We start from the raw sequence: 13,030 nt of genomic DNA, 5'->3' as shown, positions 1-13,030 counted from the left end.
ACACGAGTCTGCCAATCCATATCTCATTTTTGATCTGTACACAAACATTAGTCACACTCTTGCTTTGCAGACATAAAATACCCCAAAAACTTGGACTGGCTGCAACTGATGTTCACATTGGCAAACTCTTATGCCTTACACATGAATTAATAAATAATGATTTTATTGGTTTGACCACTCTTTGAGGTACCTGAATAACTGCACTTATCTCATAACTTTGCTTTTAGTATATCTTGCTGTGAAAAAATTTGTATCCATAAGAAATACCACTATGGAAATAAATTTGACTGATATGATATAAACAGCACTCTGAAGTTCAGTTGGCTTTGTATTTGGTTTTTTAACTTATTAATGGGATGTGAGAATTTTGCTCGGCATGCGCGTCAGGCCTGTGATTCATACAAGTTCCCACGACATCTGCTCCTGATATTTCACAGATCAAATAACTTGACAGCGTTTGTTTTACAAATTGAGTCTAAAAGCTCTATAAGTCTGCACCCTTCCAGAGCTAGTGTGGGCATACAAAGGTTAATGCTGACACATCCACACACACAATATGCTTGCACACTCTCCAACAAACACACATATACAATGTATATGGATGGGCACACACAGAAATACAAAAAACGAACTGGGATTACTCGTAATCTCGGTTCGTAATCTGTCACCTTTCTCGTCTTTCAACTCGGGCATTGTCATAGGCCTTCTAAATATAAATTCTCCACAATGATTCAAGCAGGATGTTGATTTTTCTGCCTATTCGGTTCCAGCATGATACAATAAAGCGATACGCTGAATCCAGCAAACTCCAGCTACTATATAAAGCACACAAGAGTGAGATGGAGAGTGCAAAATTCTTATGGATGAGAGCCCCTCGAATCCTATCATTTACCTAATTTCCCGTGCGGTCAGACGTCCCCATTGTGCCCGTCAAATAATGGGGTGGAATAAGAGAGGGAGAGGGATAGGGAAAGAGAGTGCTGGAAAGGGCAGAATGAGAAAAGAAACATGTTTTCCTGATTAAATTTCCCAAGTTATGAGTGTTGAGAGGCTGAGTCGTGACCGTACACCAGGCAGACTTGCTTCAATGCTCCGGGGACACCAAGCCGGAGAATATTACGAGTGACAGGCAGCGTTACGGTGCTCATTGCTCATTGGTCTTCCAGCAGCACTAGAGTGAGGGAGAGAGGGGGGAAAGAAATTGCCGTAAATCCCTCTCCAGGATGTAGAGGTGTTACCTGATAATGGAGAAGGGGCAGGGGAGGGGTATGGGAGAGAGAGAGATCCACAGCACTCCCCCAAAATGCTCCACCCTTATAATGAATGGAATCTCCCCTCGTCGGGTCCGGGGCTGGAAGCGTGAAATATATATATTGAGGGGTCGCATCCAAGAATTTGGAGACTTGGTCAAACTGATAATTGATCCTTCGTTAGTACGCCTCCCAACTGTCAAAGCTCATACGATTGAAGACGGCGTCATCTGCTTGCCTGCTCGTAACTGTGCCACGCAGCGATAACGCTGTCATATTACATCGCGACCATTACCTTCATGAGAAAAAAATTCTCGAGGTTGGATGTTAGATGACTCCATGTCCTTGCAGTTCTTGGATGACCAAATAATGAACAAACGTGTGGGTGCCTCTGCATGCTTTGAAAAGATTGACCTCGGGCTGTTATATCAAACTGTCAACCCATCACTGATCTAAACCAAGTGTGTTGTGTATTGAATCTCCTAGAAATATGTTGTGTCACTGACATTGGGTTAAAGTAAAGCCCGAAGTCACCTATTTCATTACTTGAAAAGTCCCTTTGTAATGATATCGGAGAGTCCAGCCTGCACAAGGGTTGAAAATGCACTACCTCCATCCTATGAGGAGCATACAATGTAGCTAACCCCTTTGGCTGAACCTGGTCAGTATTACAAGATCCCTCTCTGCTTTTTCAGACCTAGCTCCCAAGAGTCACCTCCACACAGAGAAATTAAAAGAAATTTGTAGTCACAGCCAGAACGAGGTGAAAGCTTACCTTTGAGCTCTTCACGTTACTCAAGTAGAAAACGTGGGAGTACTCTGCAACATTTGGTAGCTTTCTGCTATTCTTCTATTCACTGTTACTGTCTTTTTGTTATCAGTATACATGTATCTGAACTAGAGAGGCCCTCTTACAGGGTGTTCAGATGATAAAAATTTAAACTACAACGGTATAGCTATACAATGAATTTATACGTCTGAACACCGACTAACGAAACGACGCACAGCGAAACGATGGTCAGAGCATCATTTCGAAGTAGAACTCAATAACGAATCAGCATTCCATCGTGTCCATTGTCCATCTGAACGTATGCCGACCATAGAACGGTATAACTGGGCGGGGCTTAAAGGGAGCGAGCACGAAAGGTGACCTTGTACAAGTACCTGTCACTCATGACCATATTATAAAATGGGTTCAAGAATGTAGCCAATAGGAAGCGCTGAAATGAGACACACCTCCTTCCTTTACTTCAGTACAACTGCACTGCCTGTAATCCTATGGTAGATTGCTGATCGTCTGTGCGCGCGGCGGCTCCTTTGATGAATTGCATGCATACGCGTACGCGCTGTCAATCCTGTAAACAACTTCTAGTTCGGGCTGCCGGCCGGCCGGCCTGTCTTCCCTTGTGCATAACATATGTGGCGTACGTACGTATACTGTACTATACGTACACTTTGTACAGTACAGTAGACCAAGCGTTATGGGACCGGACGCGTACATGGAGTCACTTTGAAGAGCAAATCCAACGATTTAGCAGGTTAATTCTCACGCCGTTTTCAGAGTATGTTGTCTAGTAGGCCTATATGAGGAGTCTATATCAAGTCTTTAAGGTAAAGGGTGCATATTCTATGTAAAATAAGTAAGTTTTCATGCGGGTGTCCGGAAACCCAAACCCCATTATACTTATACTGTATGTGCGGGACTTCCGCGAGTGCGACGTGCGTAAAAGTTTGGGACGAACATCTTCGGACGTCTTGACCCACAAAGGTACGTGAAAAACGCTGAAAAATGATGTTAGTTTTCGAATTTTCGACCCATTTTATAAAACAAATGATGCACAGGATTATTTCGTGGCGTTAGTGCACTACGCCTACACTAACGCACTCTATCCTGTGCATCATTTGTATAACAACATGCGCAGTAAGAAACTGCATATCTTTACGACTTTTTCCGGAATGGTCGAAATTAGTGTCTGAATGGTCTGTTGGCTATACGATGATTCTTTATACGTCGTTTCTTTATCGAGTTTTGGTATAAACTGCCTTGCGTCTGAACAGGGGGTTACTTGTCTCACCTGTCTGATAATCTGAAGTCACGGTTGACCTCTGTCACCCGTACATTCCTCGCCCCCGTCCTCTTGATCTGATGCTCCCAGTCCTCCGGCCGCCTGAACTGCGGCGTCCGCCCGTGCCGCTCCCGGTCCGGCTTGCTGGGAGGTGGGGGCGGGGGCGCGGAGGTGATGCTGTCCTTGAAGGGCGTGTACTTTGGCTGGGGGTTCAGGATGCCCTTAATGCGGCTCCCGCTCCGCATCGGCAGGGCCTTCTTGGCCTCATGGCCATTGGTGATGCCGCCGTGGGTCGACTCGGCGCGTCGCGGCCTGGAGTTGGGCGAGTTTGACGGAGGCTTGAAGGCGAAGGCGAAGAGGAGTTGGGGGTTTGTGGGGAAGGCGTGGTGCAGTATCGTGTGTATCATCTGGGGAGGAGAGAAAAAAAAAAGAGATTCAGAAGAGAATGACATATGTCTCATTTTCTGCATGAAATCATTACTCAAATCTTCTCATGTGAAGAGTATGGTTGTAGGTAAGACATCGTGGTTTCTAAGGAATGTACATTGTACAAGTTTCTAGAAAACATGAAAGTCGTCATCACGGGTAGAAGTGAGAGCCTGCTGTAGTCATAACCAAAACTATGGTTTGACAACGAATACACAACTTTTCAGCAGCATTATTCATATCTCACTTCAATACACCTTCAGGCAATCATTTCCTATCTGGCATTTAACATGGGAGTTTTATGGCACAAAAACTTAAAAGCCATTATTCATTGTCAACCCTCAATAAAGTTCACTCCTTGTGTAACATGAATACTCTTGTGAAGCAGACATGTCCTAAACATATAGACTGCCCTTGCAGGTGCTGGTACATACAAATTGTACACTGAAGTAAATATCTAATATTCACCAAGTCCAAGTCTCTCCCTATAGATTTAACCACGACACGTGTCTCCATAATGTAGAGAGAAAAAAAGCACACACATAAAACTTAAAAATCTGAAACAAAGAGGTCTGACTTTTTGAACAAACTGAAAGTTTTTGTAGAAAGTGAGAAAACCGAAGGCAGTTGAAGTGAAGATGCAGACGTTTAGGGACTGAGAGGTTTAGTCACAGACAAGATCACTCAACAAGTTCTTGGCAATTGTGAGAGGTGGTGTTTGGTGGGGGGGGGGGGGGGGAAGGGCGGGCAACCCTCTTGGGGTATCCTCAGCCCACTTGGAGTCTTGTCTAACTTTCACTTTCTGACTTCCTCCAAACCCAGGATTCTGACTGTGGTGATTCACACACACCTGACGGCCATGAGTGTCAGAGTTTGAGACAAACCAAACCCAAATCAAACCAAATCAAACAAAAACACACAACAAAGAATGCTGAAAACCATCTTTGCATGGCCATTGTTCAGTGGAATCCCGTTAATTTTCTTTCGTTATATCGGAATTTCGTTATAACCGAACAAATAAACAATAGAAATACTTGAGAATGGATGACATTGCAGCCCAAATTTTTACTTCGTTATAACTGTGTTCGTTATAACGGGAGTGCACTGTATATCTTTGATAAATCCACCTTATATTCTTTATGCCAGAGCTGACATCATATTTACAACATCAACTCGAAGCGAAGTGTAGGATCACCGCTTAAAAAGGCGCACAACTCTTCAATGTATCACTTCCGAGCACATTCACAATTTTGGGAGTCTCAGATCTTCAATCAATGCTAGAACTTGGTCGAACCAAGAAATTGTAACCCATGCCAATGAGCAAAGGAAGTTATGCAGTCTTTGAGAAGGGCCATTATCTTCTCTTGCTCAAATTCATGATGCAGAGAGCTACTTGAAGCTATAACAACAAGCGACTAATATTGCGGCACTATTTTACTTTGTATGCGCTTTGCCTACATGTAATCTAAAGCTATTGTACTTTGCAACATGATGCAGGGAAAGAGAATGGTCAACACAACCGTCGCCTTTACGTCCGCGCTGCAAATCTAAAGCTCCCCACCTTGATAATACAGACCCCAAATTCTGCTCACAGCTGCCAACAGTTATTTGCCATGAAGTAGCAAAGAGTTTGTCAGCCTTGAGGAACTGCACGAGTTTTCTTTCATTTAGTGTTGGTGGATTTATTCTGTTCTTTGACACTGATTTAACTCTGTGATCGAGCTCTCAAAGGTTCGCGGTAATGCTTCATCCAAGACTGCAAGACAAGTTTTATGATCTAAACTTCTACATCAAGCTGCACAAGTAACACACATTGTAAATTATTCCTGCTTTGTTTCAATGCACTGCCGAGGACTTGAAAAGGGAGAGGATAATTTAACACCGTCGATGGATATGACAATTGAGTACGGAAATAGATTTAGATAGAGAAATATCGTAGATGGGAACATACTTAAACACACACACACACACACATACATATCATTGCTGGGGCGACAAGACCTCGTATCTACAAAATGTCAAATGTTCAGGAGAGCAAAAAAAAAAACATGGCAGCCAAAGCACTGTATCAAATGGGAAAGCCTTTCCTTTGACATGATGTGGTGGCTTCATTTTGGGGGTAAGACAGCTAGGATTTGGACAGGACATCACTTAACTGATTATCTGACCATTAATAAAAAAAAAGCCATTTTCACCAAAATTTCAGATACGACGTCTTATATACAACGTACATTTTGTAACTTTACATACATACATACACACACACACACACACACAAACACACACATGCATAATGTTGATAGCTAGCCAGATGGACTGACCAAGGAGTTGATAGAGAAGTAATAGGTCTAATAGATGAAAAGATTACATTGTACGTATAGATAAACAAATAAATAGAAGTGGGTCGGTAGATAAACCCACAGCAGGAAAGAAAGAGAGAGAGAGAGACAGACAGACAGACAAAGATAGGGATAGGAGGGGAAACTTAATTTACAGATATAATAGGCAGGACAGAGAGAATGTGGCAGACTTGACATACGTATTTAGTAGACGGCATTATAGTGGTGACAATGAGTCACTTAATTGAATGGATATGATCTAGTAGGGTGTCCCAGCTCCCTATGTACCTCCCCCTCCCTCTCTCTCTGAACTTCATCTCTTTCCAGCTGATGTTCTCAAGGAGGGAAGCCAGATCCCTCCCTCCCACCCCTCCCCACCCCAACCTCACCCTACCCCCTTTAAAGTTCCTACTGGGGACAGATTGAGGGTGTATAGAACATTAGCTAGACTACATTACATCCACATGATCATTACCCATGATGTGATGAAATAAACCCTCATCTGCACACACCCACGCCCACTCTCACACACACACACACACACACAAAAGCACACACAAAGCATGTCCTGCAATCGTGTGTAAGCCATGGGAAGCGAAGCGACAGAACATACGGAATCCTTCTTTTGCAGACTTTCGTCTGGGAGGGACTATTAATAGTTCATATATGACCCTAGAGAAAGATTATCCCATCACAAACAACTTTGGGAAAAAACAAGTTGGAAAAACACTTATTCCAGACAGTTCAAGTTGATCTCGATTGCAATGTAAAGACAAAGAGCTTGCAGTTCAAATGATAAAATGATGGAAACGTGTTGAATTTACAGGCATATGCGGCAGACCCCGAAGTCAAATACCGGTACACAAGATACGCATAAGATTCTAATCACCATCATCAAACAGTATTATACTGACAATAACACCTTCGCAAGTCTACTAGTACACTAATGCATTCCGTCGCCAGCGATACATACACGTAACATGGCTTTGTTGACCATGCAGTAACCCAGACGACGACGACAATGACGCACAACAGAAAAATGAGGCCTACATGTGTATGTCTCACTTCAACTACACGTGCGAGACAAAAATGAAAGTGCATTGTGGAAAGACATTGGAAAGACTTTGTATCAGCAAACACAGATGAGACCAACTGCACGATCATAGTCCCACCTGTGTATTTCTATGTTTTTAAGGCTAGAGAAATGTGGGCACTGTGTGGATGCCTGTGAAGATAAACTACTGTACACTGTGTACATTGCCAAGGGATCATTCACACATGCTACATTTGTGAACTTCCTCAAAGATTTCTAGTCATGCAGTCTGTAAGTGTGTGTAACCAAGATCTAAATTTCTTGAAATCAGAGATCCAACACTTCAAGTACACGGCAGGGAGAATGTTTTCCCACAATATTCAATGTAATGTACCCAGATTATTGGGCCTGCTGCCAGCATGGAGCTGATATATAATATGTAATAAATCCACAGAAGAGACTAAGGAATATGGAAAGGTAAGTACACAATCTGTACCAAAGATAGAAGGTGAAAAAAAAAAGAGCTCCGTAATCAAGACCCCACATACAAGTAAAGTTTATCCTCGTCTGAGAAATCACACCATGGCGTTTTGATGGCAGAGCACCAAATGCAGTCATTTGATTCAAACCTAGCAATTTATGCCAACTCGCATTTGTACAGTGTATGCAGTTTGAAGGTGTTGCTACTGCAAGCCCACTCTTCCTTTACCTCAAGAGGAACACCTTGATTTCACACTGCACTGAGTAATGAAATGCTTCCGCTAAAAGGCAGATTTGGGGGGAAAAAATATTCCAAAAGAGATATAGAGAGGTACAGAACATTTTCAAGTTTCCGTTTACAAATCGCGGGGGCTGTTATATGTGCACTTCACAGATATACAGTGACTACAGCCTTGGAGGTACAGCCTGGTGATCATGCTAAGCTTTTGACATGCTACAGCTGTACATGTAGGTACTCTACATGTATGTGCTGCACCAGTAACTATTGAGGGGAGCTAAACTTGGCAGCACTTTCCTTTTACACACAGAAGTCTTGATATTGTTGCTGTTTTGTTTTTTTCAGAAGTCCTCTTTCACCAAACACCCTGGGAGTCCTCCCCCTAGAAATAGATATCTAACAATGACAAGGTCACGATGACACATTTACTGTGTAACAGTAACAAATGGTTGGTATCAATGTAATGCCATACCTCCTAGAAACCATGGAAGACAGTGTGAAACTTATGAAGAAAATGTAAAGCTAATGGTGCTGATTAATAAACCTGAAAATAAGATTTGCTCTCTTTCAACTCAATATTCTTTGGCATAACAAACATTTAAACTGTACAGTGTAATACGGGTGAAGAAGAAAGCCAATCAAACACACAGCATGCTTAATTTGAACAAGAAAGTCATTATGTGTATCACAAACTTCTGCAGTGGTGAGTGTCTACTATTAACCCATTGGGGATGAGTCCCGAGTATACTCGGGCAGGTGTCTATGGGAAATGCGTGTTGTAGCAAAATCAGTCCATCCTCAACGGGGAAAAAAATGGACATTGTGCCATGTGTAGCTGAATACTGCATTTTGCAAAACAGGACCGAGGACGTTCACCAAACAGCGTGCGTTTCTCAAACTAGACCAACTTTCACTTCCGGAAGAATTTCCCAAGGTATTTCCTCTGTTTCCTCGTTCCAGCTGTATCACACAGAGCTACAAATTTTGGGGCCCTGTAAGATATGGGCAAATCTGCCAAATCTGAAGTCATTGCACTATTTTGTATTTTTCCAAACTGCAGATCAGCAAAGATGCACCCCATATATCACAGGAAAGTGAGTGAGCTTTGAGCATCACCCCTTGGCGATCAGCCACACATGCAAGGCTTGTGGATGCCGTGATGACCTCGGGGGCAACCCTCTCATCACGTACATGCACCCTCCATCGAGTGCCCGCTTGTTTTGTTTCAATCACTACAACACTTAACCAAGTGCTCACTGTTACAAGTAAGGGGAAAAACTTGGCTGGACCACAGAGAAGTCGAACCTGGAACGTGAATGGCACAAGAGCTGCCCCACATGCCCCGTAGGGACTAAGTGCAAAACAGTTTTGACATTATTTTTCTCAAGAATCGGATACAGCACTGATCAGTCTGATTTTTATCGCTCACACAGAGGGCTTTTATACAGTGTTAGTAGTTTTGAGGCCTGCTTGAAACATGGTAACTCTCACTATAGAAAAATTGGGAAATAATCACTAATATTACACCCATTATGAGGCAAGCCGTCAAATGTGAAGACCATATCAATACATCAATAACTGCAGGTAAATATGTCAAGGGATCCAGACATCACAAATCATGAAAGATCGTACAAGTGGCACAATATGGGTATGACTTGGGTGATGTAGTATGCTCTGAACTAACAAACACGGACATTCAACGCCTTGTGATACAGAGACTAATACACACTATAGACATGCAGTCAAATAGTCTCCCTTTGTGCAATTTGACATTGATGGGGCTATATTGACGTCATCTTTATGATCTAATATTCGTGTGTGTGTGTAATAATATCAGCAAAGCATTTCGTTAATTCAGGTGGTTTTCGGCCATTAATTTGTAACTTTTTTGATCAATTGACAAGTTAATTTCAATTATCAAAAAAAGTGTGCGCATACAAACATCCCAAACCGAGTAGTTGACATAACTGACAGGCTTATCACCATAACAAACTTGCTCTCTTTTCCGGTGTGAAGGAGATAATCCAAGTTGGGGGCTTGTATAATGGGCATCGAGTCGCGACGTGTGACCACAAAACGATTTCACACAGTTGACACTGCATTTCCTGCCATGCCACAAATAAAAAAAAAGGTTGTTTAGTCTCGTCTCGTATTCTCTCCTTAATATTCCACACCCAGTTTAACGGGGGAAATCATACAGTGCCCACTCAAGAGACTGTTGTTGTTTTGGATGTATTGAAAGTAGAATGTAATACAAACTGCACCCTACATTGAATGCTGTACATTACTGAAAAGAAAAAAAAAAGTCAGGAACTTTATACAGTAGGCATATATGGCAGTGATAATCAACTAGCATGTAGTACGTGGGACCTACAATGTACAAGTACAGTAAACTATAGATATATGAAATGCATAATATTTATGCATAAAGGTTGTCCGCTTTCATTCTGTAAGAACTCAACAGTCCACTCCTATTTAGGTATTACAATTTTGTGGATGCTTTTATTTATCACAGGTTAATCCTGACACTAGAAACCTTGCTCGGTGCTCGCCCAGCATAGCAACAACTCCTGGTAATGCAAGCAAACAGGACTCCAAGTATGTGAATGTATTTGGTGGGAACAAATGTATTGGAGAGAGACTTGCTAAACTCTCACAGATAATGACAATAAGAAAACAAATATATTGTATATGCCATATATTTCGCGAGTCTAAATTTTCACATATCGGGACTTCCCGACAATTTTGCAAGTGGTTAAATTCGCAATCGTGGAGTCCTGTACTGAACGGGGAAATGTACATGCGTACGTCACATTCATATCGGCATTAGAGTCAATATCTATGCGAAATTCGCGGAAATAAAAACCTCACGAAATATTCGGCATATACAGTACCCCCTCCCCCCCCCCCCCCCCCCAAAGAAAAAAAAAAAAAAAATCGATGATATAGAAAAATCCTGATATTTTTTGATGGGTAAAATTGCTGAAGCTAAAAGCAAACCAGGGAAGTGGAAGCATACATTTTGTCGCATGGCTGCTTGAAAAAGAAAAAAGAAAAACAAACAAAAATAAAAACTTTAGGAGCATTTCCCTTAAACAACAGCAGCAATATCTTGACCGGCTGCACACAACTCTGTATCCATCACCAGTGCCAGCTAAATGCTTTACAATTGGATGCACACATGCGATAAAAATATCTCACTGTTATGTTTCCACAGATGCTCAAAAGTGCTGAGCCCATGATGAAGTGTGTACAAGTGGCACTTACTGAGGAGTGGTTACAGAACCACAATCGAGCGGGTGAGGCATTAAAATAGTGATCTGGGGATGGCACTTACAAGTACACCAGTGTAGAATGAAAGTGAGGGTCTGAAATGCATATATAGAGCTACTGCGTACACGCAAGGGCCTGCACTTTAGATAGTAGTACTACCAGGGTCTGAATTCAGGCCTTTGCCTGAAACCTGGCATCCCTGACTAAAACTTGGTAGTTAGGGAACCAGAGAGGTACTAGTACTGTACGTATCAGCTGTAATAAAGTTGGTATCTATAAACACGTCAGGAATTTCTAAAAAGTTTGCAAAACATCATAATTGTACTTTTCAAGAGTCCCCCCCCCCCCTCCCGTTTCACATTGGATGTGAAGTTCAGGATTCTCTTTGAAATATATTGCTCTTTATTGCATTGTTGTATTAGCACATTCCTTTATTTTTTATCTATTTTTTTTTTTGGGGGGGGGGGAGGGAATGTGAGCTCAAGACAGGGTCCACTTGGCAAGAGATTACTTCATCAAAGCTTGAGACCAGGAAAGGAGCCGAGTGGTCCAGAATTCCTGTGGATATGCTAAACAGCTGCCAGGCTGTGGTGCTTGGTGTATGGGGAGAAAACATCAGAGGCTTCAGTGCAGGAAGCATTTTGAATCCAGCCAGCGCACCAGGGTGTGAGAGTGAGCTAGGGACACCAGATGGTGATCACACAGTCCATTAATCCTCCTTCCTCGGTTTCACTTTCTCTGAACAATATATCTGCCGTAATAGACATCTTTGTCAAAATTTCTGTGGTCATGCCCACTGCGCAACTATATTTTATGACAAGCGAGAAATATTCAAGGCCGACACGATAATCACCTCATTGGCAACACCGAAGTCACTTACAGCTGTACTTCTAAAATGTGTACACAATGCATCGTCAAACCTAAAAGTCACGTTTGACACTAATGTTGACCAACACGCCTTCACGTACAACATGCTGTACATTGTTTCTGGGTATCTGTAACTGTACAGATCTTCATGTGGAGTGTAAAAAAATATGATCTGTCACTTGATCTTTATCTAAACTTGACCTTCAACCTTTGACCTTTATCAGGGCCCTAAATCCAACTTTGGAATTTTCCTATGCTTGATGAAATAATGACATTATATGATCAATTCTTGATGCTTTTCTAAATATTTTTTTTCAGGTAGAAATCTGACATAGTTTTATGTCTTAAAGAAATGACTGTTTAATTTACATAATATTTAAATCATGTACAACACATTACTGTACACTGTATATCAAACATCTTTAATAGCTTCAAAATAAAGTATAAGTAATGAATACACATGATGTTCTTGTGCAATCATAAATCTCCCCAACATTGATACATGTATGTGTTCAAACTAAATTACCAGTAATGTTTTTTTGCACATTGATTTACAAAGAGTAATGAGCCATGATTAGAAATTATTTCTGTTGATGTAAGTAAACCATGAAACTGGAAGTGAAAACAAGTAATTTGCTCCAAAGCCATTAAGGATATTACGTGCAGACACTAATTGATGCATACACTCGTGATCTTGATTAACTACTATTTTCGACCAAATGAAAACTTCCCCGGAGCAAATTTCATGACATCTCGGTAGGACACATCCAGGGTAAGATCGATTGACCTGGATGACGAAGGAGCTGCGAAGAAAACATCTCAAATAGGTGACATTGTACTTGTCATAATCAAGCAAACCACTTATTGGTCACATGTATCTCATAAATGTAACATGTTCCACCACTGATTTTGCTACATTGCACAGCTACAAAGGCTTTCCGAATGGATGAAAGCAGAGTGAAGGATCATAATACATTCACGTTATATAAAAATTAATATTCTGTGAAAAAAAAAGAAGAAAGATTGTTCTCACTCCAGATGTCTTCTGAAACTGGTCA

At 41.6% G+C, this 13,030-nt stretch overlaps 1 protein-coding gene across 1 annotated transcript in view; it reads right to left on the bottom strand.

Moving 5' to 3' along the window:
- LOC139738158 (myotubularin-related protein 10-B-like) overlaps positions 1-13,030 on the bottom strand; it is a 72,025-nt gene that overhangs the window by 35,725 nt on the left and 23,270 nt on the right. The window contains exon 5 of the mRNA XM_071648820.1: positions 3,326-3,723. Coding sequence (XP_071504921.1) covers positions 3,326-3,723 — 398 coding nt within the window. The remainder of the gene's footprint in view (positions 1-3,325; positions 3,724-13,030) is intronic.

Source organism: Diadema antillarum, unplaced genomic scaffold, assembly GCF_040938485.1.
Source record: "Diadema antillarum isolate AM-2024a unplaced genomic scaffold, OU_Dant_1.0 seq00000725_RagTag, whole genome shotgun sequence".
In the NCBI taxonomy this organism is placed as follows: domain Eukaryota; kingdom Metazoa; phylum Echinodermata; class Echinoidea; order Diadematoida; family Diadematidae; genus Diadema; species Diadema antillarum.
This window is presented reverse-complemented; position numbering and strand designations above follow the sequence as displayed.